Consider the following 24,507-nt stretch of genomic DNA (forward strand, 5'->3'; position numbering starts at 1 on the left):
CGCGTTAGTTCACACGTTATTCTTAAAAAATAGTGCTCCCTCTAGCTGAAAACAGTGGGCCATGCGAGCTTTAAAAGCACACACACACACACACACACATACGTGAAAATAACCAAAGGCAATAAAATAAAATTTACTGAAACTTTTTTAAAAATTGCATGAATATTGCTGCAAAACAAGAAGATCTGCCCATTTCTCCCGTAGTATAATTAAAATAACTAATGATTGGAATGTATTGCCTGCCTTGTACTCCTGAGGTCCCCTAGGTTGCAATGACTGAAAGTATTATTAATGTTTAAAAGCAGTATTAAAAACCACAGGAAACCATCCATAGACCCTCTTATCCCCAGTGCTGTCAAATAACTTCTGAGAATAAAACTAAATAATAAAACTTTCCCTCTTCAACCATAACGTTTGTGTCAAATGCCAGCGATTTGGGTCGGCCGCTGAGTTTCTCCTCGTTTTTCTTTTCCCTCAAATAAAGGCTAGCTTCCCCCCCCCCCCCGTCAGTGAAGTCAAATGCATTTCCTCACAGTCCGCATGCCTGCCGCCGCATCATCGATCTCAACCCATGCACTGCTTTTCAGGTCCGTTTGCATATGCAAACATATGTAAAAATGCTGGATCTCTCAAGTGTGGGCTCCATATCAAGCCAAGTTAAAATGGAACGTTGTAGCCATGACTGCTAACTCTGCTTTGCCGCAAGTTCCGACCCAGATACAGCTAGATTATGGCAATGTCAGGTTTTGGGAAAGCGGCTCCCTCCCTCCCTCTGGCCGCGGAGAAGCAAAATAAAGCAAAAATAGTCTCTTACCATTTGAAGAGATTTTAATTATCACAGCGAAAGAACAAAAAGTCCATTCTAGAAGGAGTAGAGGGGCTCCCAAATAAGGTTTACACCCACTTCCCCCCCCCCCGAGTCACCCTCATCACTTCCTCGTCTTGCAACCTGATCTCGCAACCACTGTGCCTTCTGTGCCTTATCTAATCTCCGTGACCTTGGACCCATCGGCTGGATACTTTCCAACGAACCGGAGTCCATTAACACACCCTCTCCCGGTTCTTCTCCTAGCTGTTCACCACCCAGTTCTTCCCAATCTTTGTCTTCTGAGCTATGCCCCTCTGCGAACCACTGTTCCAAATCTATACTCTCCCACTGCTCCTGGGAAGATTCAGGATCCAGATCCGGAGCAGGGGGAGGCTCCCACCATTCCTCATCTGTGCAGCCCACCTCAGCACGGTCCCTGACAGGTTTTAACACACACCCCCTGAAAGATTTGATCCAGGAGTGACTTTCTCACACACTAGACGCACCTGTAATGATTATGCCACACCAGACCTTATTGCCTCGTGTTTTGAGTTGCCATTTCTGGTTTGGGTCTGGTTGGTTTTTTTTTTAAGATACATATGTTTTTGGAAAACAAAACAGGCAGGCTGGGTGAGCCTCTCAGGACCCCTTTGCTGGGGCCACGATGCCCTCACTAATCTTCTGTGACACCGTCACTGAGTCACAGTGCACGGGGCAGCAGCCTCTGCCTTATCTCATGCTCCTGACCTCCAAGCAAGGTTGAGTGGCTGGTTCAGGGAGTTTTTAGATGGAATTCCTTGGCACTACCCAGACTGCCAGCTACTGCGGACCAAGGAAGAGCTGCCTGCTTCCAGAGGTGGCCCCGACCACTATCAGCCAGGACAGCTACCAGTCTTATTACCTGCCAGGCTACCGCTACCTGAACTCATGGCGCCCCAGCTTGTTCTACAAAGTGTCCGCCTTCCGGCCCAATGATGAGGGAGCGGGGCGCCTCTGCGCCCCACTGCGGCCTCCCACCATCCTGCCGGCGGTACGGTCCTCCTTGTACGCACGCTACAGCCCCAACGACTGGTACAAAGCCAACCAGCTCCAGATCAAGGGCTCGGAGGCTTACCGGCACTGGGCCGGGAGGCTGAACGCCGACACCGGGAGGCTAATACAGGACAAAGACCAGCTGACACGGCAGCAGCAGGAAGACTCCGGGAAGAATATTGGGCAGAGGCTAGCGGACATCGATTTCTGGAGGTCCGAGCTGACCTATGAACTCGAACGGCTGCTGGCCGACACCCGCATGTTGGACACAGCCAAGAGGCGCCTGGAATGTGCTGCGGATGAAGCCCAGGGGCCACTGCAGGTGGGTGCTGAGGATGGTCCAGGTATAACAACAACAAGAAGAAACAACAACAACAAACAACAACAACAACACACTCATACCTCAGGTTGCGAACCCTGTGGGTTACGTTTTTTTCGGATTGCGCCCTGCGCCGAACCCAGAAGTACCAGAATGGTTTATTTCCGGGATTCGGCAATCGCGCTTTGTGCATGCACAGAAGCACAAAATTGCGTCACGCATGTGCGCAGGCGCGGCGCTGCGGGATATGAACGCTGCGGGTTGCAGACATGCCTCCGTCACGGATTACGTCCGCAACCCGAGCGTCCACTGTAGTAGTAGTAGTAGTAGTAGTAGTAATAATAATAATAATAATAATAATTTTACTTGTACCCCGCCTATCTGACTGGATTGCCCCAGTCACTCTGGGTGGCTTCCAGCTTATATGAAAACACAGTAAAACATGAAACATTAAAATCTTCCGTATACAGGGCTGCCTTCAGATGACTACAGAAGGTTGTATCGTTGGTTCTCTCTTTGGCATCTGACGGGAGGGCATTCCACAAGGCGGGTGCCACCACCGAGAAGGCCCTGTGCCTGGTTCCCTGTAACCTCACTTCCCGCAGTGAGGGAACTGCCAGAAGGCCCCCGGAACTGGATCTCAGGGTCTGGGCTGAACAACAGGGGTGTTCTTAACTTCTTTAACACTCTTGGTTTGGTATGCAACTGTGCTGAGAAGCCATATGGCTGGGCAACTTCTGTGGCCAAAGTGGTGGTCCGCCCTCCTTCCCTCAGTAGAACCATTCCCTGTTTCTAACATCAAAACAGCACGACTCCCGGATCTTCAAAACGACAGTCATGCTGCAAGCCCTGGGAAGTACTGTAATTTACTGCTTGTTTCCAGAGCTTTATTTCAGCCAGAACTCACCGGAACTCAGTTCCGGCACCTCTCAGATGGGTGCCATTGCCATTGTAAGAGAAGAAGGGAGGTTGTTCATAGTGAATTCTGTCACCTCTTTTTCTAGAAAAATAGCACTGCTCGTTTCCAACGTTCTGGTACCTTATCTTTCCATAAAACCGCAATCAAGGCAATCAGCAGAAATGAGATAAGCAACAAATGAAGTATGAGTAAGAAACCACCATACCACAAAAAAATAATAATACTGTAATAATCATAATCTAAAAGCAATGATCTAGATCAGCAATGTCCAACCTGTAGATTGTGTTTGCTGCTCTGGCGGCAGAGTGGGGAAAGGAGGGTGTGCCCCCCCCAAAAAAAGCTCAACAATTCTGGTGTCTTTCCCTAAAAAAAGCTCAAGAACTATGGGCAATGACAATAGGTAGATGACTGCCAGTTTTTGCCGGGGTTCGGTGCTGGAGCTCCCCGTGCGTGAGTTTAGGCTACCCACGCACGAGGTACCAGTTGCGGGGAAAAGCGGCCAGCGTTCCGCGTGCTTATGAGCACGGGCGCCGGCCAAGTCTCACAATCCGAAGGTAGCTGAGTAAGACGGAAAATGACTCCGAAGATGCGTGAGTGAATGAATGCCTCGAAAACTAAATGAATGCCTCGAAAACTAATGGATGCCTCGAATACTAATGGATGCCTTGAATCGGAACTGCATTTAATAATAAAGGAAATCAAACCAAGGATGTTATATTAAAATTAAAAATTCTTAAAACCTTTACTCTTTTCCCCAAAGGACGACAGACACCGGAATTATCTTTAGTGGCTTTGGCCAAACCCGCGTAGGCTCGTTTTCTAGCCCTAAGCTAAGTTTCCCTGAGCTCTCAGTCCCTGCGCGCCAATTCTTCCGCGATACTAAACTAAATAAAGCTAAACCGAATATCTTCTGCAAAACTAGCCCTAAGCTAAACCTAGAAGCCTAACTAAAATCTCACCGAAATATCTTCCGCAAACTAAACCTAACTAAAAGAAAAACCCATCCAGCCCATCCAGCCCGCTCCCAAAACCCTTAAACTAAACTTGACTGAACTGAACGTAAAAGAACCCAAAAGAATAAAACGTGCCTAAGCGGGGAGCCTCAGCCTTTTATTTGGGAACAGGTATGACATCACGATCAATACTTTAACCAATAAAACCTCTGTTGCTGCCCTCCAAAAAGGCGGGAAGCAGGGTTAACGTTCATTGATAACTTTGAAACATTACCGGAACTACAAGTTAAAGGCAGATTAATCCTAATGGCAAGATGTCTCTTCATTCTTACTTTCACTTTCACTTTTAAGTGTAAGGATATGAAAAGTAGTTCTCAATAACCATTAAAATAAACAAATAACCGCGGATCTTTAACGGATCCACGAAGTGTATTCCGACAAGTTTTATTATACTTGCAGTAGATCGCAGTCTCTATAGAGTTGGTCGTGCCTGATCTAGATGGTCACAAGCAACCGCAGTCAAATTTTATTTAAAAACACCATCCAGAACTGGTCCGCTGAGATAAGGCCATTTGTAGTCACATAACACAGCACCCCAGACCTACTTTGCACCGGGCAAGGGGGGAGATTTGAATTGAGCGTTCCTCCAGCTAAGCTGGCTTTCTGCCACCCCATGGAGCGAGGTGTCACTTTCCCCTCCGTCTGCAAAATGTGCCGGTGGGCAGGAATGCTGAGGATGGGGTGCCCACCAGTGGTAGCCGGCAGAAAGCCCCCAGATGGGGTGGAGTCCAGAGGTGGGTGTGGGGCTGGACCAGCCTGAGATCTGTGGGATCTAGGACCAATCTCCCTGCCATTGAGCGACAGTGTCGGGGACCGATTTGGGCCCATTCGCTGCGCCAGCTCCAGGCTCCCAAAGCAATCTTACTGACCCCTCTCTGTTCAGCTGCTTCATAATCAAGTCCCACTGTGAATGGGTGTAGGTTTGGACTGCACCCTCAGGTTGTTGCAGTGAGAACGACAAATAATATCGGGGGCACACGGAAGAAAATGGATGAGATTCACTTAACCAGCCCTGTCACCGGAAGCCCTGAGCAAGGACAACTGAAGGACGGTTTCTGAACTGTCTTCAAAGTCAGCCCCATGCTTTATCTGTGCACTCGAGGATCAGTTCTTTAACCCGACTGTTGAGAACCTTTGGTTTCAGAACAAAAAAGCTTCCCTAAAGGTGTAGAAAAGTCCACACAACACACAGGTCCCAAAATTCAGAGAGTAAAAGGCAAGCTTTGTTGAACAGTGACGTGCAGCAGTTAGGGCTGGTGGCACCCTTGCCCTGACTCTTCCTAGTCCAGTCTTGCTTTGAGTCTAAAACTGGCCACAAGGTGGTGTACTAGCCATGCTTTTCAAATAGACGTGGCTAAGTTTTCTTTTGGGTAGAGCAGCCAAGACGGGTTGCAAGTCCCCTTCAAGCCTGACAGGGGTCAAGAGGCAGAAGTGCAAAGTTTCCAGTAGTGTAGCGAGCCCAGGGTGTGTGGGTGGTGGTCCACACTGGAAGGGAGGGGTTTGTAGGGAGGCACGGAAGTCTGTACTGTGCGCTGGGGGTTGGGATTCTGGGGGGCAGGGGAGCTTGAGGGTGGGCCAGCGGTGGTTGGGTATGTTGTGCGTCCCTGAAATCAGCGGCTGTCCTAAAAAAAAAGCTGATCCGTTTTGATTTTTGCCCCAAAGCTGAACAACTTTGGTCCGCCCCGGGCACCAGTGGAGGTTGCTACGCCACTGAAATCTTCTTTTAGTTTTTTTTCCTTCCACGTTCACAACTTTGTGCCATGTGCTGTGATTGGATGAAACAACTGCTGTCTTCTGGGAGGGAGATCTGATGCATCTTCTTCAAGGACATTCCAGCCTTGCTGTATCTGAAGTACTTGGGCTGGGGTATTGTTTGGCAAAAACAGCATGCAAAAATTCGTAATGGGGGAAATTGTTTCACAGAAATCTGTGCATTAGGGAAAATTGCGTACAAAAAAAAAATGTGCCGATTAGGAGAAATTCATACCACAACACCGGCGAATTCTCACGAGGACCTTTTAAAACAAATGAATTGCAAACTGATATGGAAACATGGAGATCTGTTTGCTGGCTGGTTGCTGAAGTGCCCGTAATGTCTGCAGCTTAGGCATGCTGTTGGACAAACTTGAAGATGTACAAATCTTCCCTAAGGATCAGCACTTAATAACTAGGCCAGATATGGAAGAGGAAAACATACATTAATCTGTGAATTTTCAGGGGGAGAAATGCATGTAGACAAGTATTTAAATATACAGCATATTTTAAAAGGTATCTCCCTGCAAAATACACATTTTGATTCTTTCTCTTTTTTTGAGATGACAGCAGCATTGGGGCATCTAGGAAGTGTAAAAGTCAGTGAATAACTAGCAGTGCAATACCAACCATATCTATCTGCTGAGTAATCAGTCTCGTTGATGGGGTTTACTCCCAGGTAAGTAGGGTTAGGCTTGCAGCCTCAGCGCTGCTCTACACCTCAGTTTGGAGAAGGGTGGGTTGAATAGTTTTTGTGTCAAAATTCACAAAACAATTGAATTCCTTGTGTCCTTAGAGGGGGAAAAACGGTCCAGAAATTTAGCCGCTAATGGGTCTCCTAATTGCCATTTTGATCATCCAGCGCTTTGGGTCCTAGCAACAAACAAACACCCATTCATCCACATGGTTTAGTTACAGGTTAACCATTCACAGATATATTTGGAACAGTTTTCTTCCTCTATTAGGAGATCGAACGCGGAAAAGAAAAATGCCTTGCAATGTTTTTCCAAAGGCTCACCATGAGTCTTTACCCCTCTGAAGGAGTTATTTGAACCCCTGGTTTTCTTGTCTGCTTTCAGGTGGCCTTGGAATGCCTATACAATCGGGAGAAACGGATGGGGATCGACTTGGTCCATGATGACGTGGAAAAGAATCTCATTCAGGTACAGCAAGCCTTGCCGGCTTTGTGAAATGAGTTTGTAGAAGGTAGCCAGAAATAGCACTCAAGACACGTGTGTTCCGTTTGCTTGATAAAACCCATTTCTTGGATTCTCAGGGAAGTCCTCGTTTGACCTGAAACTTCAGGGCAGCGTTTCCTAGCCTCTGGGTCAACGACCCACAAGTGGATTCATGAAGCCTGTGCGAGTGGGTCAGGGGCTGTAGGAGTAAACACCCGAAACAATTTATGGCTTGTAATTTATGGCTTTTTTGTTTTGTTGGCATATGACCATGCTGTGTTGACACTTGTCACTAAACACCAGAAATGCTATGAGTCTTGCATCTTAAGACCTGGGAACCGCGATCTGGTGGCAGAGAAGACCTAAGGTCCAAAATTCACATGACAATAAATAACATGACTAAACTAATCACAGTTTGAACCTAAAGCCAGATTATTGTACAAAAGGAGGAGATAGTTGTGTTCCTGTTTGCCTCCTTAATTGTTTTTATTTTTAAAAAGCTCAGGAGATGTACATCATAGGTGTACATTGGGAAGGGACAGTGCCAGGTTTTTAAGCTTTTCCCCAATCTCCAAAGTGCATTTAAATTCTTTTTTTGGGGGGGGGGGGAATTTTGTGCATTGTTACTCGGAAGTCTAAAGTTTAGCTGGGAAAGATTCCTTTCAGCATTATGCTATTCTCATGCCAGAGAAAGGGTTAGGAAAACAGGCCCAAACCAAAACTGACATAAAATTTATAATTATGTTAGTCCATTAAAGCAAAAATCAAAACAATTAAAAAAAAGCTTAATTTAAGGACAAATAGATGTATGGATGGAGAACTAGGACTCATTTTATCACGTTTTAGATGTGCTATCCTTCCTCAATGGGCATTTATTATTATTGCATTTCTATCCTACCAAGATGTTCAAGGTGGCACACATGGTTCTCTCCTCCTCCATTTTAATTTCACAACAACCCTGTGAGGTAGGTTAGGCTGAGAGACAGCGACTGGGCCAAGATCACCCAGTGAGCTTCATGGCCGAGTGAGGCTTTCAGCCCTGGTCTCGCAGGTCCTAGGCCTTGACATGCCCTCCACTTCTCCACTACTCACAAGGTACACAGATGTGAGACAATTCTGCATAAATGTACATGAGATAAACACAGTGACCAGTCCCAAGAACAGTAAAATAGGCACCCTAGTTTTCCTGCCTTGATGCTCCCTTCCTTTCTTTGGCGATCACTCGTAGCCAAGTAAGATTGTCTTCCATGAACACGGTCTTAACAGTGAGTCCGTAAGTGACTGTGGAGGCCAATTCTGGATCCACACGTCCTTCCACAGTGGGGACATAGGTTTCCAGGCAGGAGTTGATCCCGGTGAGGGTTTGCCAAGTGTGCCTTCCTCTTAGCACGTTTCTCCCTTTCGTCCTGAGTTCGAGCAACTTCACAGCCCATGACACCTTTGGTAAAGGCTGTTCTCCAGTTGGAGCGCTCGCAGGCCAGTGTTTCTCAGTTATCGGTGTTTATACTATTTTATTTTATTTTTAAGATTTGCCTTGAGAGAGTCTCTGAACCTCTTTTGCTGCTTTGATGCACATCTGTAGTGGGAGAGGAATCCTTTATCTCAGTTCAAGCCTAAAGCCGTAGAACCAAACTGCCCGCTTACAATAATTCGCTCATTCGTGCTAAGATCCCTATTGAGGAAGACACGTGCGGGAAGCAACTTTTGTAGTACGAGAAGCAGAATGCAATCAGAAATCTGTGCACGTTTCCATCGCTCACCGGTCCCCAGTTTTCTGGGGTCTGGGGACAAATTTGGAAATGTACAAAACTGCCATGGGTGCCACAAAACACGGATGCTCAACATACCCCCCCCCCTTCAAAGCACAGGCAAGACACCTCCAGCCTGGGAAGAAAACAAAACATAGACCTAAAAAACCAGGCAAGCCCTCTCCCCAAGAAGGCAACAACATCCCAAACAAACAACAGCAACAACAATGGGAAGGGCAGGGAGGCTTGGTGGATGTTGAGAATGTATGGCAAAGGATCCTCTTTCAGCCTCCAGTTTTACAGGATCAATGACAGCAGGTATCTATCTTCCATTACAGGAGGTTGATCTGATCAGAGCATGCCAAGAAAAAATGAGAAAGCTTGCAGAAAGGATTGAACAACAAATTAAGTAAGTTTTTTCAACACACACACAACATATTTGTTGTTGTTGTTCAGTCGTTCAGTCGTGTCCGACTCTTCGTGACCCCATAGACCAGAGCACGCCAGGCACCCCTATCCTCCACCGCCTCCCGCAGTTTGGCCAAACTCATGCCAGTCGCTTCGAGAACACTGTCCAACCATCTCATCCTCTGTCGTCCCCTTCTCCTTGTGCCCTCCATCTTTCCCAACATCAGGTTCTTTTCCAGGGAGTTTTCTCTTCTCATGAGGTGGCCAAAGTACTGGAGCCTCAACTTCAGGATCTGCCCTTCCAGTGAGCACTCAGGGCTGATTTCTTTAAGGGTGGATAAGTTTGATCTTTTTGCAGTCCAAAAGATATACGGCCCTTAAAGGCAGCCGGTGAGTTGGGCACCCCGTTCATTTGCGATGTCTCAGCCACCGTTAGAGTTCCTCAGCCTTTGCCTCGAGAAATCCTCCTTTAGTGTGTAGTTCTCCAATGGAGGGCCATCAGTTCTCTTGGCAGTTCTCAACAGCAAAAGCCCTTCAACCTTCCTGGGTTGCCCGGCCATCTGGAATGGATCCAGAATTCACAACACTACCCAGGAAGTCACACCCAGCCCTCAAAGGGAGGAACGGCAAACGTTTCCCCGCTGCTAAAAAAAGAAAGAAGCATAATTGTTGGTACTACTGGGTTTTTCTTTAACCCTGCCCCATGGGGTTTCTATAATTTAAGCAGCAGGCAGAAATCCAACAGGTAAGGCATTTACTGGCAATAATATTGGTGGATCTTCCTTACCTGTTCAGCTTCTGCCTGGAAAAAGGCATAGGTGTCATTCCGCCCATATTTTAGGCCGAAACCCACAGCTTGTTTTCACGGTTTTTGAATATGGAAATGGAATTTCCGAGACTTTGGAAACTGTCACCTGCAAAATGCTTTGAAATTGTAAATATGCTGCTTTAACAGAAATCCTCGTCCTCTTACATAGTGTTAACAGAGATGCCCAACATGCTCTCGAGAGGGACCTTGGGGACAAGAACTCGGCCCATTTCATCGATGAGAAGTGCTACAACCTGAGGAACACTTCCGACAGCATCAATTTCTACCACGGAGTGGAAAAAATAGATGGAACGTAAGTTTGAGGCACTCTGCTTATAATAGCCATTACTAGAGTGGGTTGTTGAGTATGCTGGATATATGACAGATCCCTAGAATCATAGAATCATAGAACCCTAGAGTTGGAAGAGACCACAAGGGCCATCCAGTCCAACCCCCTGCCAAGCAGGAAACACCATCAAAGCATTCCTGGCAGATGGCTGTCAAGCCTCCGCTTAAAGACCTCCAAAGAAGGAGACTCCACCACACGCCTTGGCAGCAAATTCCACTGTCGAACAGCTCTTACTGTCAGGAAGTTCTTCCTAATGTTTAGGTGGAATCTTCTTTCTTGTAGTTTGAATCCATTGCTCCGTGTCCGCTTCTCTGGAGCAGCAGAAAACAACCTTTCTCCCTCCTCTATATGACTTCCTTTTATATATTTAAAATCCAGGTGTGTAAGCAATCCTAATAAATGGAAAGTAAACTTCCTGGATTTCCAAAGATGAGCAGTTGTACCTATTGTACAAAGCAAAGCTTCAGAGGGGGGAGGCCACAACGTTTGTCCTTCCAAGTGGATGCACTTAGTGTGTTTGTGAATTCGGCCTTTGAACATACAGAATTTTTTATACAAAATCCTTTTGTACAATTACAAACTGTATGGTGCCGTGGTGTCGTGGATATATAAATTTCTTAAATTAAAAAAAAGAACACAATTTATTTTGCGTAGTGTCCCACAGCTCCCTGGAACACTGGACGTCATGTTCCAGTTTTCAGCAGTAACCCGGATTCTTACGCCTTGCAGAGTGACGGTCCCTGAAACGTGGGCCAAGTTTAGCGATGACAACATCCGGTATTCACAGAACGCACGTGCCAACACAGCCACCCTCTGCAACGAAGCAGACCACACCCTGGAAACCACTTCCGATGATATGTGGAGGCAGTGGACAAACACGAATTTGGCCTTCAGCGCTCGCATTTCAGAAATAGCGGACTCCAAGAACCAGCTGCAGGCACAGCTGGCCAAGGTAGGAGGGCGTTGGTCTTCAAGAGGCTGGGTGGGTTAGGCAGAGACTGCTCTGCTGAGTGCTGGGGATGGAAGAGGCTTCAGGTAGAAATGGAGGCAGGAGTGGAAATTGCCCGTGTTCCCTCCTTCCTCCTGGGTCCAGAATGGAGACCAAACCAGTGAATACCACCAATATTTCCCAATAAGAAACTGCCCAGCTGCTAAGATCCTTTGTTTTGGCGGTCCTAGAGCTCTCCCACCTCTTTCCCCTAGCTGTATAAACACACCTCCTTTCCCTAGCTGTAAAAATGTAGTATAAGCACCGACAACTGGGAAACACTGGCCTACAAGCACTCCAATTGGAGAACAGCCTATACCAAAGGTGTCATGGACTTTGAAGATGCTCAAACTCAGGACGAAAGGGAGAAACGTGCTAAGAGGAAGGTACGCTTGGCAAATCCACATCGTGGTCAACTCCTGCCTGGAAAGCTATGTCCCCACTTGTGGAAGGATGTGTGGATCCAGAATTGGCCTCCACAGTCACTTACGGACATGCTGTTAAGACCGTGTTCTTGTAAGACAATCTTACTTGGCTACAAGTGATCGCAGAAGAAGAAGAAGAAGAAGAAGAAGAAGAAGAAGAAGAAGAAGAAGTCGAGCTCTCTCACCTCTTTTCCCTTGCTGGGCAAACTCTAACTAGGTTTTGGGAAGGAGGAAGGAAGGCTCTAGGACTCACTTACCGGGCTCTGGGAAGGCAGAACAAAGGCTGGGGAGGGCCGCCAAAAAAGGCCTCGAGGGCCATGACCAAGGATTCTGCTACCCTCTTGCAGTGGGAGGCAGCTGTCCTAGATGATAACTTTTGAAGGCTGCTATGTTTGGCAAGATGGGTGCCGTCCTTTCAGTCGAGTCAGCTGGCCTTGTGGATTCCTCAGCTCAGGGATGTGTAGACCACCCAAGCTGCACTGTGATGTCACCATGCCATGGAACCCAGACAAGACCCAACAATGGGCAGTCATAAAAGGCATGAGCACGGGAAATGTGGCAAGCCCCACTAAGGTTGGGCAGCACGGGCATGACATGAAAAGGAGGTGCGGCAATCATTTTCTCTGCTCAGTCTTTGCTCCCAGTGTGGGAGAGGAGGCACATAGAATTGGAAGGGATCGTGTGTGTGTGTGTGTGTGTGTGTGTGTGTGTCATCTATCTAGTGCAACCCGCTGTAATGCAGGAATATGCAGCTGATCCTTACGGAGATTGAAGTTGCATCCTTGACATTATCAGCACCATGCTTCTAACCAACTGAGCTGTCCAAGCTCGGTGAATTGTGACAGTGCGACAGTGAATTGCTGCTTTCAAGTATTGGCCATGATTTTGATGCTCTTGGCCCAAGGCAAAGACACAGAATTATAGAATCATAGAAGGGACCCCACAAGCCATCTATTTCCACCCCCTGCAACGCAGGAATCACAGCTAAAGCATCTTTGACAGATGGCTGTCCAACCTCTGTTGAAAAACCTCCGAGAAACGAGAGTCCACCACCTTCCGAGAGAGTCCGTTCCACTGTCAAATGGCTCTTGCTATCAGAAAATTATTCCTAATGATTAATCAGAATCTTCTTTCTTTTGATTCGAGTCCATTGGTTCAGTTCCTAATGCCCGGGCCAACAGAAAATAGCCTTGCTCCACCTTCCATGGGATAGCTATTCATATATTTGAAGTTACAGGTAGGTAGCCGTGTTGGTCTGCCATGGTCAAAACAAAATAAAATAAAAAATTCCTTCCAGCAGCACCTTAGAGACCAACTAAGTTTGTTCTTGGTATGAGCTTTCGTGTGCATGCACACTTAATCAGATACCTGAAGGTATCTGAAGAAGTGTGCATGCACACCAAAGCTCATACCAAGAACAAACATATATTTGAAGATAGCTATCATGTCACCTCTCGGTCTTTTCCTTTCTAGGCTAAATGTACCCAGCACTCTCTAGTATACAGTCATAAGGCTTGGTTTCCAGATCTTTGATAACCCAATATTGACTCTTAATACCTATATTTAATGAACATCTCTCCCCCATTAAAAAAAAACCCCTTCCCATTTTAAAGAACCTTTTTGTGCGCAGGAGGGAGAAGGTTCAAACAAATGCCGCAGAACCTGTGTACGCTGTATAACCTCCCTGCAAACTTGGTGCAAAAAATTGAATGCATCTCGGTAAAATTGATAGCTAGATCAACTGGAAGCGAGAAAGCACGAATTCAGAGTTGAAGCGCCACAGGTGCCATTCTGGAGAGACTCTTTGGTGCAAATTGCCTCTGCAATCTGTATGCCGCAAATACGAAGATTTTCTATGCATAACAAGCCCGTTTAATGAGACAATATAGAACCACTAAGCAAGATGCATGCACTCTGTAACGCTGGTGGATATATTTACTGTATGTGTTTTGTTTTTAATTTTATAGTTGCTACAGTCATTGTTCTCTTAAAAACAATTAACAAAAAATAGCACAGTTGAAACGACGACGCCATGGATTGTCGGGAGTGGGAGAGCCAACGCGTGCAGCATTCTTTGACCTCCCTCATCTTGAATACCACTTAGCACATTTTAGCCACCCAATTTGAATGCCAAATTTGCTAGGTGGTTCACACTGAGACGCACCCCTTTGTGTGTGTGTGTGTGTGTGTGTGTGTGTGTCTGTGTCTGTGTCTGTGTGTCTGTGTGTATGCATGATGCCACAGCTCTTGCTCCGGGTGGAATTTTGTATAAGGTGAACACTTGTGTACAGGGAATGGGGAACAACAGAACGAGAGAGAGAGAGAGAGTGCTAGCTTCTGGAAACGGCGGGGGAGTAGGGTGATTGGCGGCTCCAGCAGCGGCAGGCAGTAAGGAAAGAAGGAGGAGTTGGCCTTCTCTGCAGGCGGAAACTGCAGATCCATTCCAGCCTTTTTCTTATGCCTGCACCTGTTTCTGCCTCATTCTGAGCTCCCTTGGCCACCCTTTGTGGAGAAAGATATTTGGAACAAAATAAAAAAAAATCCTTCCAGTAGCACCTTAGAGACCAACTAAGTTTGTTCTTGGTATGTGCATGCATTGGTTGGTATCTGAAGAAGTGTGCATGCACACAAAAGCTCATACCAAGAACAAACTTAGTTGGTCTCTAAGGTGCCTTTGCAGATATTTAAAGGCTCAAATAAATGGAAAGGGAAAGAGGAGAAAACTATATATATAGGCATGCAGAAAAAACAAAAAGCAGTATAATGCAACAAAGTGATGGCTGAGAAGCAAGGGGGGAAGGAAGGGGTTAAGGGAAAAGGGGAGGGAGGGGAGGGGTCAAGGGATAATGGGAAACTGTAGAGCTTATTGTGAATTTGATTTTATGTCTGTTTGTTTTGTTGGATTTATTTGATATGCAAGATAGTCGTTTTTTATTTGTTTGTTTTTTGTAACTGTGTGAAAATTAATAAAGCTTGTTTTAATTTAAAAAAATAAAATAAAAGATTTAAAAAAGTTGGTCTCTAAGGTGCTACTGGAAGGATTTTTTTAATTTTGTTTCGACTGTGGCAGACCAACACGGCTACCTACCTGTAACTAGAGATATTTGGGGGCGAGAAGTTGCTTTTGAGATGCACAAGCAAAGAGGAGGGGAGGAGGAGGAGGAGGAGGAGGAGGAGGAGGCGGCATTGCACCCTCAGCCCTCTCCAGATCTGCCCTGCCTCTGGAAATCTGGTCTTTTTCTCTGAAGTTAAATTCTCCTGTTTCGGCTTCTTGACCCTTGTTCTGGTTGTTTTGTTTGTCCCCTCAACCCCTGTCCCTCTTTCTTGCTTGTCTTGTTGTTTTTCGGCTTCCCTTCTTCGTTCATTGAAATAACAACAACAACAACCACAACAAAATATCCTGGGGGCACACCTTAATGAAATGTGCTGTGCACACCCATTGCAGAATATTTTTAAACCAAGGGCAATTACCATAAAAATTGGGTGCAAGGTGCACTTTGTCCCTGCCTACGATGGAGGGGTGGTGGTGGGGATTTGCAGATATGGTGAAGAACGACTGAACAACAACAACAAGCCAGAGGGCAGACTTGTACTTATTCTCTGGAAGAGTTGGGTGTACGGTTTGGCAGATATATATATATGAACTGATCTCTACCCAGCCTCTGGAGTGTGTGCTTGTGTGTGTATGTGTGTGTGTGTGTGTGTGTGAGAGAGAGAGAGAGAGAGAGAGATTTGCTTCCTAATTCTTGGAATATAGCCACAAAATGATGTAGTTTGGTGCAATACAATCTGGTCACTTTCCCCACCAATCCGTTTAAGCCCTTTCAAGTGATGCAAGTTTAATCTGGTTGTTGTTTAGTCGTGTCCGACTCTTCATGACCCCATGGACCAGAGCACGCCAGGCACTCCTGTCTTCCACTGCCACCCACAGTTTGGTCAGACTCGTGTTGGTAGCTTCGAGAACACTGTCCAACTACCTCGTCCTCTGTCGTCCCCTTCTTCTTGTGCCCTCCATCTTTCCCAACATCAGGGTCTTTTCCAGGGAGTCTTCTCTTCTCATGAGGTGGCCAAAGTCTTGGAGCCTCAGCTTCAGGATCTGTCCTTCCAGTGAGCACTCAGGGCTGATTTCTTTAAGGATGGATAGGTTTGATCTTTTTGCAGTCCATGGGACTCTCAAGAGTCTCCTCCAGCACCATAATTCAAAAGCATCAATTCTTCAGCCATCAGCCTTCTTTATCATCCAGCTCTCGCTTCCATACATCACTACTGGGAAAGCCATAGCTTTAACTATACGGACCTTTGTCGGCAAAGTTTAATCTGAAGCAATGTGTAAATCGCACTGTGCAACCCAAGGCCACTTGTAGCAAGTTTCTGCCAGGTGTGAAGGGTAGTTGCTCTGCAGAGACAAACCCCTGTCCCTCTCCCAGCATCTCCCTGATTCTTAATTATATTTTTAAAGCAGAAAAAAGGAAGACAGGAGACAGCAGCCAGGAAAAGAAGGGTGACCTTAAAACCAAACATACTATTAAACTCCTAGTTGTGGGTTAAAAGACGAGGCAGTGTTTGGTTTGGGAGTTCACATAAAGGTTCGAACAATATTTTGTTTCGGAGGCTGCCAAGGGAGGAGATTCCTGGCTGCGTTATCAGTTATCCTCTTCCTCTGGGGGCAGCATCTGGCAGGAAGGTCTCCTGCAGAAAAAAGCCCCAGGGGAAAAAATCGGTCCTTTGCAAGAGGGCCAAAAAGGCAGACATGTACGCGATTCTGAATTAGGGATGGGGGAGAGATTTGATGCGGTTCACATCTAATGTCAAATCTGCCGAACTCGCCTGAGTTTGAACCAAAACGCAGCCGCCTTTTGAAACTTGTATTTCCCCGAATTTTGCAATGACGTTGACCGTTAAGTATAATAAGTTGGGGAGTGTGGTGCAGCGGTAAGCCTAAGCTGTAGAGCGTTTAAAAACATCTTAAACAATGGAGCTAAAACCATAAAACTTAACTAAAAGCTGGAGGGTTTGATTAATGCTGCCGTGGTTGTTGTCATCTTATTGGCAGATCCTTCCTAAGAACAGCCACGCAGATTTCCCATTCCGATGTACAGTAGTACCTTGGTTCTAGAACTTAATCTGTTCCGGGAGTCTGTTTGACTCCCAAAACCGTTAAAAAACCAAGGCGCAGCTTCCGATTGGCTGCAGGAGCTTCCTGCATTCGTGCAGAAGCTGTGTCGGATGTTCGGCTTCCAAAAAACGCTTGCAAACCGGAACACTTACTTCCGCGTTTGCGGTGTTCGAGAGCCGATTTGTTTGACAACTAAGCCGTCTGAGAAACAAGGTACCACTGTATTCAGCAGCCCCCATTCCCCCAGGCATGTTTCTTCCCAAAGAAGCCCTAAGAAGGAAATACTTTCCATTTGAATGGGCCCAGATGTCAGGGATTGGATTGAGGAGGAATGGTGGAGACAGCCCCAGCCCTTCTCCTGAACCTTCCCAAGAAGAGGAGGGCAGTATAGATTTAGAACAGTGGTTTGCAGAAGGGCATAGTTCAGAGGCTGCAGAGGGGAGAAGCTGGGAAATATTGGGAGAGGGGCAGGAAGGAGAAGAAACACCAGGGGAGAGGCAGCTGACAGACTCAGTGTCTTTAGAAAGCATTCCTGACCCCCCGCCCAGGACCTTGCGGGCATTGAGAGTAGGAGAACAGAAAGCTCAAAGGCAGAAAGCACAGATCAGCCAGCAAAAGGGGTTAAGTAGAATAGGAGAGACGGAGGGGGTGGGACTTTACTCGGAGCAACGCCATTATCCAAGAGAGATGGCATTTCAACGTCTCTCTCTGTGAATATTGAATAAACGACTTGGTAAGAGTGGCGGATGTCACATCAGTCAAAGAGGCAGAAAGCACTGTAGGGTGGAGGGAAACAACCCTATCATTTTCTTCTCCTTCTCCTTTCAGACACTGCAAGAAATCTTTCAGACAGAAAATACAATAATGTTGCTGGAAAGAGCCATAATGGCTAAGGAGAGCCCACTCAAAGTAGCCCAGACGCGCCTTGAAGCCCGAACATGGCGACCAAATATGGAGTTGTGCCGGGACGTACCCCAGTTCAAGTGAGTGAGCCCCCTCCCTCATCTCCCGCCCTCCAGATATTGCCGCCTGAAGGCCTACCGCATTGCAGATCTATTTGCTGTTGATGCAAAACGCATCGAGGATTATTAGTGTTACAGGATTCGGGGAGTTGGTTTGGATGCCGTCTTTGAGCTCCCTTCGCTTCTATTTCTGCAAGATGGAATTCTGTAATCAGCGTTTATCTAACTTGGGTCCCCTCCACCTTTTATGGGACTACAACGTCTATCATCCCTAGCTAGCAGCAGCGGGGCAAGCCAATCGGGCACCTGGGGCGGCACATGTGCCCTGCGCCCAGGGGCGGAGCCAGCTGCCCGCAGTGTGTAGTGAGCAGGTGCAGGATGCTCCGCAGGGCCTCCAAGGAGTCTGCCTGCCTTCTCCCACTCAGCCGCCCTACAGCTGGGGGGGGGAGGCAGCAGGAGGACCGTTTGGGGCAGCGTGGAGCCTGCGGGCGGCCAAGCCACTGCATCACTCCCAGGAGAGATGCGTGGCTCGGGCGCATTGCAGGCCCTGCGGTGAGTGCCGCTTGGCATTTTGTCGTCCCCCCTCTCAGTGGTGACACTCGGGGCAGCCGCCCCCCACCGCCGCCCCCATTCCTCCGCCCCTGGCTAGCAGGAGCTGTGGTATGAACTGTAGTCCAACAACAGCTAGGGATCCATGTTTGAGAAACATAGTGCCGGTAGAAGTGGTCAAACCAGTTGGTGGTCCCTAGCCAAGTCTCCTAGACTTCTATTTACATGACTAAGGACAACTCCACTCAACTGCTTTATTGCAGGAGTACAGCGGTACCTCGGGTTACAGACACTTCAGGTTACAGACGTTTCAAGTTACAGACACTTCAGGTTACAAACGCTTCACGTTACAGACACTTTAGGTTACAAACGCTTCAAGTTACAGACACTTCAGGTTACAGACGCTTCAGGTTACAGACACTTCAGGTTACAGACGCTTCAGGTTACAGATGCTTCAAGTTACAGACACTTCAGGTTACAGACGCTTCAGGTTACAGACTCCGCTAACCCAGAAATAGTACCTCAGGTTAAGAACTTTGCTTCAGGATGAGAACAGAAATCATGCGGCAGAAGCAGGAGGCCCCATTAGCTAAAGTGGTACCTCAGGTTAAGAACAGTTTCAGGTTAAGAACGGACCTCCAGAACGAATCGAGTTCTTAACCCGAGGTACCACTGTATTATGCAAGATGCTCTTGACGCAATGGGTCCGTCCATACCGCTGTTTGTCCTGTGGTTTCTTGTCAGGGGTCCGAGAGGAGTTATTTTCGTCCCACTGCTTTCCCATGGTTTATGGCTGAATTGGAACAAATGCTAATATGGAGAAAACCCGATTTGTTCCAATTCAGTAGTAAACTGTGGGGTTTCCCAGGGAAAGCGGAAGGACCAAAAGAAAGAAGAGCTTGGACCCCCGGCTAAGAAATCGTGGGATAAACGGGAGTGCGGATGGGCCCAGTAATAATGGCGGATTTATTCTGCTTTATGTTTGTTACGCGACGCTTCCAAATATGCTAGTACATTATTACTGTCTGGACGAGCTATAGCGTAACAAAAGTGGGACAGGAATAAACCAGAACATTTGCGCAATAAAAAGTTATGGGACTTCAGCAAGAAGTTGCAGGGGTTGCACTGGTTGGAAATGAAGTAGTGTGATTGCTCCAAAACTTTTGCAGGTGCAGAAGTCGGCTTTCTCTGCCAACTTTTAAACGCCTGCTGAGAGCTTTTTATATTCTGCCAGGCCAGTACAGGCAATTAAGAATACATCCTTTCACAATGGCTAATTAATGTCTGCTTTAAACCTTCTTTATGGTGTTTATTGTACAATTTTATGATGGCTGTAAACTGCCTTGATATATTTTTCATGACATAGAGGTATATTAAGATCTTTATCAATAAATATAAATAAATAGTATTGAAGGGGGGAATCGTGTACAACAGCCCCAATAGCACCACGAGTGTTTCTCTGTGCATTTCACAGAATAATTCTTTGCTCCTCGCAGAACTACGGTTCCCAGGGGCACCCTCAGCAAACTACAGTTCCCAGGATTCTTTGTGGTGGGGGAAATCCTCCTCTTTGCCGTGGATGTGACTGTTGTAGACTATATCTCCCATCACCCCTGACCATTGGCCATGCTGGTTGGGGCTGACGGGAGTTGGAATCCAATGATATATGGAGGGCACCACATTGGCTAACCATGCCCTATGTTTCTGCAGTGCTTCTGTTCCATTTCTCTTTATTTATTTTTTTCTAGCCACAAAGGGGCCCGGTGTGCATCTCCACCCTGTTTTCCCTTCTCATAAAGTTGGGAGACGCAGGATGTTTTGACACCAGGCGCTGGCGGCTATCGTGCTAAGGGTCGGAGAAGCTCTTTGCCGAAATCGTGTTTTTTTTTCCGAAGCCACCCTCCCCCTCCCGAGAAAAAGAGAGAGTTGACTCATCTTTTCCTAGTGCACCTGTATGAGCCTCAGTGGGTGGGAGCGATAACATCTCCAGCAGAACAAAGCGTTTTACAGGATCTGGCTAAGCATCAGAGCGGTTTTATAGCAGAGCTTGCAAACACGGCATCTGCTCCGTCCTCTGCAAGAGCAGGGACAAAAAAAACAGAGACAAGAAAAGGAGTGTCACACTGGCACACAATAGGAACACAGCAAGCAGGCTTGTTATATTGAGCTTTGGTGCAGCTAGCTCAGTATTGTCTACACTGACTGGCAGCAGCTTTCCAGGGTTTCAGAAATAATAATAATAATAATAATAATAATAATAATAATAATAATAATAATTGTATGGCACCCATCTGTGGCTTCCAACAGATATGAAAAGATATTACAGTCCTTTTATATCCGTTGGAAGTCGCCCAGCATGATGGCTGGGGCAACCCCAGTCAGATCGGTGGCTTATTATCATAATTACAGTGGTACCTCGGAAGTCGAACGGAATCCGTTCTGGAAGTCCGTTCGACTTCCAAAAAGTGCAGAAACCAAAGCGCGGCTTCTGATTGGCTGCAGGAAGCAGCCAATCGGAAGCCGCAGGAGCCCGTGAGACGTTCGGCTTACAAAAACAGTTCGCAAACCGGAACACTCACTTCCGGGTTTGCGGGAGCCAAAACGAGAACTAAACTGTTCGAAAACCAAGGTATGACTATGTCATCATCATCATCATCATCGTTACATATCCTACAAGATTTCTCTGATGAAAATAGGGACATCCTATTCAATCATCACCATCAGTGCTTTTTTTCCCCTGGGGGGTCTCAAGGGTACGCAGTACCAGCACCTTTTTCCTCCCCAAATGTTAAAAGGGTAGCAGCACTTACTGGAACATCTACATGGTGAATACTGGCACCTTTTCCCCTTTAAAAAAGCACTGGTTGTTATTGTGATTGTTGTTGTTGTGGTGGTGGTGGTTGTGATTTTACTATTCATACCCCCCCCCCATCTGACTGGATTGCCCCAGCCGCTCCGGGCAGCTTCCAACATATATAAAACCATAATAAAACATTAACGCCCACAACCCAGAAGTGTTTCCGGAACGCGTGCGACCCGTGCACGACCCCCAGATGCGCAGAAGCACTCAAATCGCGCTTCTTCTGGGTCCCCCCCATGCATTCACGACACACACACACCCGCGTTACGTACGGCGACCCAGAACGGATCACGTACGTAACCCGGGGTCCCTCTGTACAGTGCTGCCTTCAGATGTCTTCTAAAGGTTGTATAGTTTCCTATCTCCTTGGCTCAGGGGTCGCATAACTCCATACCCTCTATGTCCTCTATGTTCCTCTATGTCCTAAGGAAAAGCAGGACATCAGAAACGGGGACGGCTTCTGTAAATCCGAGACTGTCCCTGGAAAATAGGGACACTTGGAGGTTCCTTTATTATTTATAGCAAAGGGCTGCAGGGCTCTGATCTGGCAGAACTGTCTGCGTTTGATGTTTTATCATGTTTTTGATATTCTGTTGGGAGCCGCCCGGAATGGCTGGGGAAACCCTGCCAGATGGGCGGGGTATAAACAAACAAACAAATTATTATTATTATTATTATTATTATTATTATTATTATTATTAGGGCCGGATTTAAGTTTGATGAGGCCCTAAGCTACTAAAGGTAATGGGGCCCTTCAGATGTCCAGCTGTTTTATAACGGGATCAAAATAAGTAAATTAAGTATTACATGAAATCAATCAGCAGGCATAAGACTCATACCTTTAGTCTACACTGCCTGATCATCAGTCCACAAGCGCTCTTTAATATTAGGTAACAGGTACAACAGCTTGACCTGCATTCAACTGTGCTGCGCTGCAGTCTGCAGCTGCATGCTCCATGTTGCCATGCAACCAGTCCATGCAGAATGTAGGCACCCTATATATAGAAAGGAGCAAACCAGTGATCTTTTAGGGAGCAGGCTAGCAGGCGGGGCCCAATACTTACATCATAGGAGGCCACACAACACCAAACACTGTTGCTGTTTGTCGGTTTTATTTTATTTGTTTTTTATCTGACATTTTGGAAATGTACATCCAGTTCTTTTTTTCCTTTAAAAATTTTTTGGGGGCCCCAAGAGAGTGGGGTCCTAAGCTATACAGCTCCATCTGGTACGCAGGCTGAAACCCTACTTACCCGCAGACTGTCTCACCAGAGTGGTGCATGCTCTAGTTATTTCCCGCTTGGACTACTGCAATGCGCTCTATGTGGGGCTACCTTTGAAGGTGACCCGGAAACTGCAATTAATCCAGAATGCCACTGGAGTGGCCTCCGGGACCACATAACACTAGTCCTGAGAGATCTACATTGGCTCCCAGTACGTTTCCGAGCACAATTCAAAGTGTTGGTGCTGACCTTTAAAGCCCTAAATGGCCTCGGTCCTGTATACCTGAAGGAGCATCTCCACCCCCATCGTTCAGCCCGGACACTGAAGTCCAGTGCTGAGGGCCTTCTGGCGGTTCCCTCACTGCGAGAAGCAAAGCTACAGGGAACCAGGCAGAGGGCCTTCTCGGTAGTGGCGCCCGCCCTGTGGAACACCCTCCCACCAGGGGTCAGAGAGATAAACAACTACCTGTCATTTAGAAAATACCTGAAGGCAGCCCTGTTTAGGGAAGTTTTTAATCTGTGACATTTTAATGTATTTTAATATTTGTTGGAAGCCGCCCAGAGTGGCTGGGGGGACCCAGCCAGATGGGCGGGGTATAGATAAATTATTATTATTATTATTATTATTATTATTATTATTATTAATAATTCAGCAACCTGTAACTGAAAGAAATAAACAACTATCTGATGTTTAGAAGACATCTGAAGGCAGCCCTGTTTAGGGAAGTTTTTAATGACTGATGTTTTAACGTACTTTTAATCTTTTGTTGGAAGCCACCCAGAGTGGCTGGGGAAACCTATCCAGAAGGGCAGGGTATGGATAAATTATATTATTATTATTATTATTATTACTACTACTACTACTACTACTACTACTACTACTATAGCTTGCTTAGCTTATACGTAAATCCGACACTGATTATTATTCTGAGTTGCTGGTGCCACATCTAAGCAGGAGCCCTTCCTTGATTCGTCCCTTCCTTGAAGGATTTGCAAACCGCTTCAACGGCCACAAATGTTTCTGAGGTTCTGAGTATCTGTGTCGTTGTCTCTCTCTCTCCCCCCCCACCCCGTTTCAGGCTGGTGAACGAGGTTTTCACCATCGACGACACGCTGCAGACCCTGAAGCTGCGTCTGCGCGAGGCTCACGACACCCTCCAACTGCTGATCCTCAACAAGTCCAAGCTGGAGCACGACCTGCTGGTGAAGGCCAACTCCCTTTTCATCGACAAGGAGAAGTGCATGGGGATGAGGAAGACCTTCCCCAGCACCCCCCGCCTGGTCGGCTACACCTGAGCTTGCCCCGCGACCTCTGCTCTGACATAAAAGCTTTGCAAATGATGGGAGACCGTTCTGCTCGTTTCATTGCTATTTTTTTTCCTTTGTTTGTTCGGTTAGCCAGCTTGACAAAGGAAAAAAAGAGAGAGAGAGGAAAGAAATTGGATGGCAATAAAGCATAAGAGAAACCAAACTGGAGAAAAAAGGGTTGCAGGTTTTTGTTGCTCAGGGGGGGGGGGGGAATGCGAGCCGGGGGGAGGGGCGTCTCTTGCTGTGGGAGGAGCTACAGTGCACGCAATGCATCCTGGGAAAGAATTGGGCGCCGGGGCTCATCTTTCTGTCCTGGCAAGCCCACCTGCTGCCCCGACTTCAGGGCTCAAGGAAAGCACATTTGGGACACGCCACCTGCGCAATGCAGATTTTTGAAGTCCAAGCTTCATTTTTTGTTGTTGTTATTTTGGCGGAATCCAGACACATATTTTAAAAATGCTGTGAAAATGCTTTTTTAAAACAGAGTTTAAAAAATATATACAGTGGTCCCTCAGTTTTTGAACATCTCCATTGACGAACGTTTCAGAACTAGATGCCGTAAAACCGGAAGTAAATTCTTCCATTTTTGAACGCGCCTCGGAAGTCGGACGGCTTCCGCTGAGGTACCACTGTGTTCTTCTGAATTTTCTCTATTAAATTTGCAGGCCACCCTTTGCGCCTCGGTTTTCAAATGTTTCAGAACTCAAACAGTCTTCCGGAATGGATTACGTTCGAAAACTGA

General features: G+C 46.8%; 1 protein-coding gene across 1 annotated transcript; it reads left to right on the plus strand.

Annotated features, from left to right (window-relative positions):
* Window positions 1-1,595: 1,595 nt before the first annotated feature.
* TEKT5 (tektin 5) lies at window positions 1,596-23,798 on the plus strand. Its single transcript, XM_033167374.1, has 7 exons — window positions 1,596-2,162; window positions 6,923-7,006; window positions 9,108-9,178; window positions 10,155-10,298; window positions 11,064-11,286; window positions 17,692-17,846; window positions 23,537-23,798. Exons 1-7 carry the CDS (start codon window positions 1,596-1,598, stop codon window positions 23,751-23,753), a joined length of 1,461 nt encoding a protein of 486 aa, XP_033023265.1. The 3' UTR covers window positions 23,754-23,798.
* Window positions 23,799-24,507: the final 709 nt, after the last annotated feature.

The sequence above is a fragment of the Lacerta agilis genome, chromosome 13 (assembly GCF_009819535.1).
Source record: "Lacerta agilis isolate rLacAgi1 chromosome 13, rLacAgi1.pri, whole genome shotgun sequence".
Taxonomy (NCBI): domain Eukaryota; kingdom Metazoa; phylum Chordata; class Lepidosauria; order Squamata; family Lacertidae; genus Lacerta; species Lacerta agilis.

Coding starts and splice junctions, on each gene's coding strand:
- TEKT5 (XM_033167374.1), top strand. CDS start 1,596: ATGGAATTCCTTGGCACTACCCAGACTGCCAGCTACTGCGGACCAAGG. Junction 9,179..10,154: donor AGGATTGAACAACAAATTAA/GTAAGTTTTTTC, acceptor CCTCTTACATAG/TGTTAACAGAGATGCCCAAC. Junction 11,287..17,691: donor TGCAGGCACAGCTGGCCAAG/GTAGGAGGGCGT, acceptor TTCTCCTTTCAG/ACACTGCAAGAAATCTTTCA.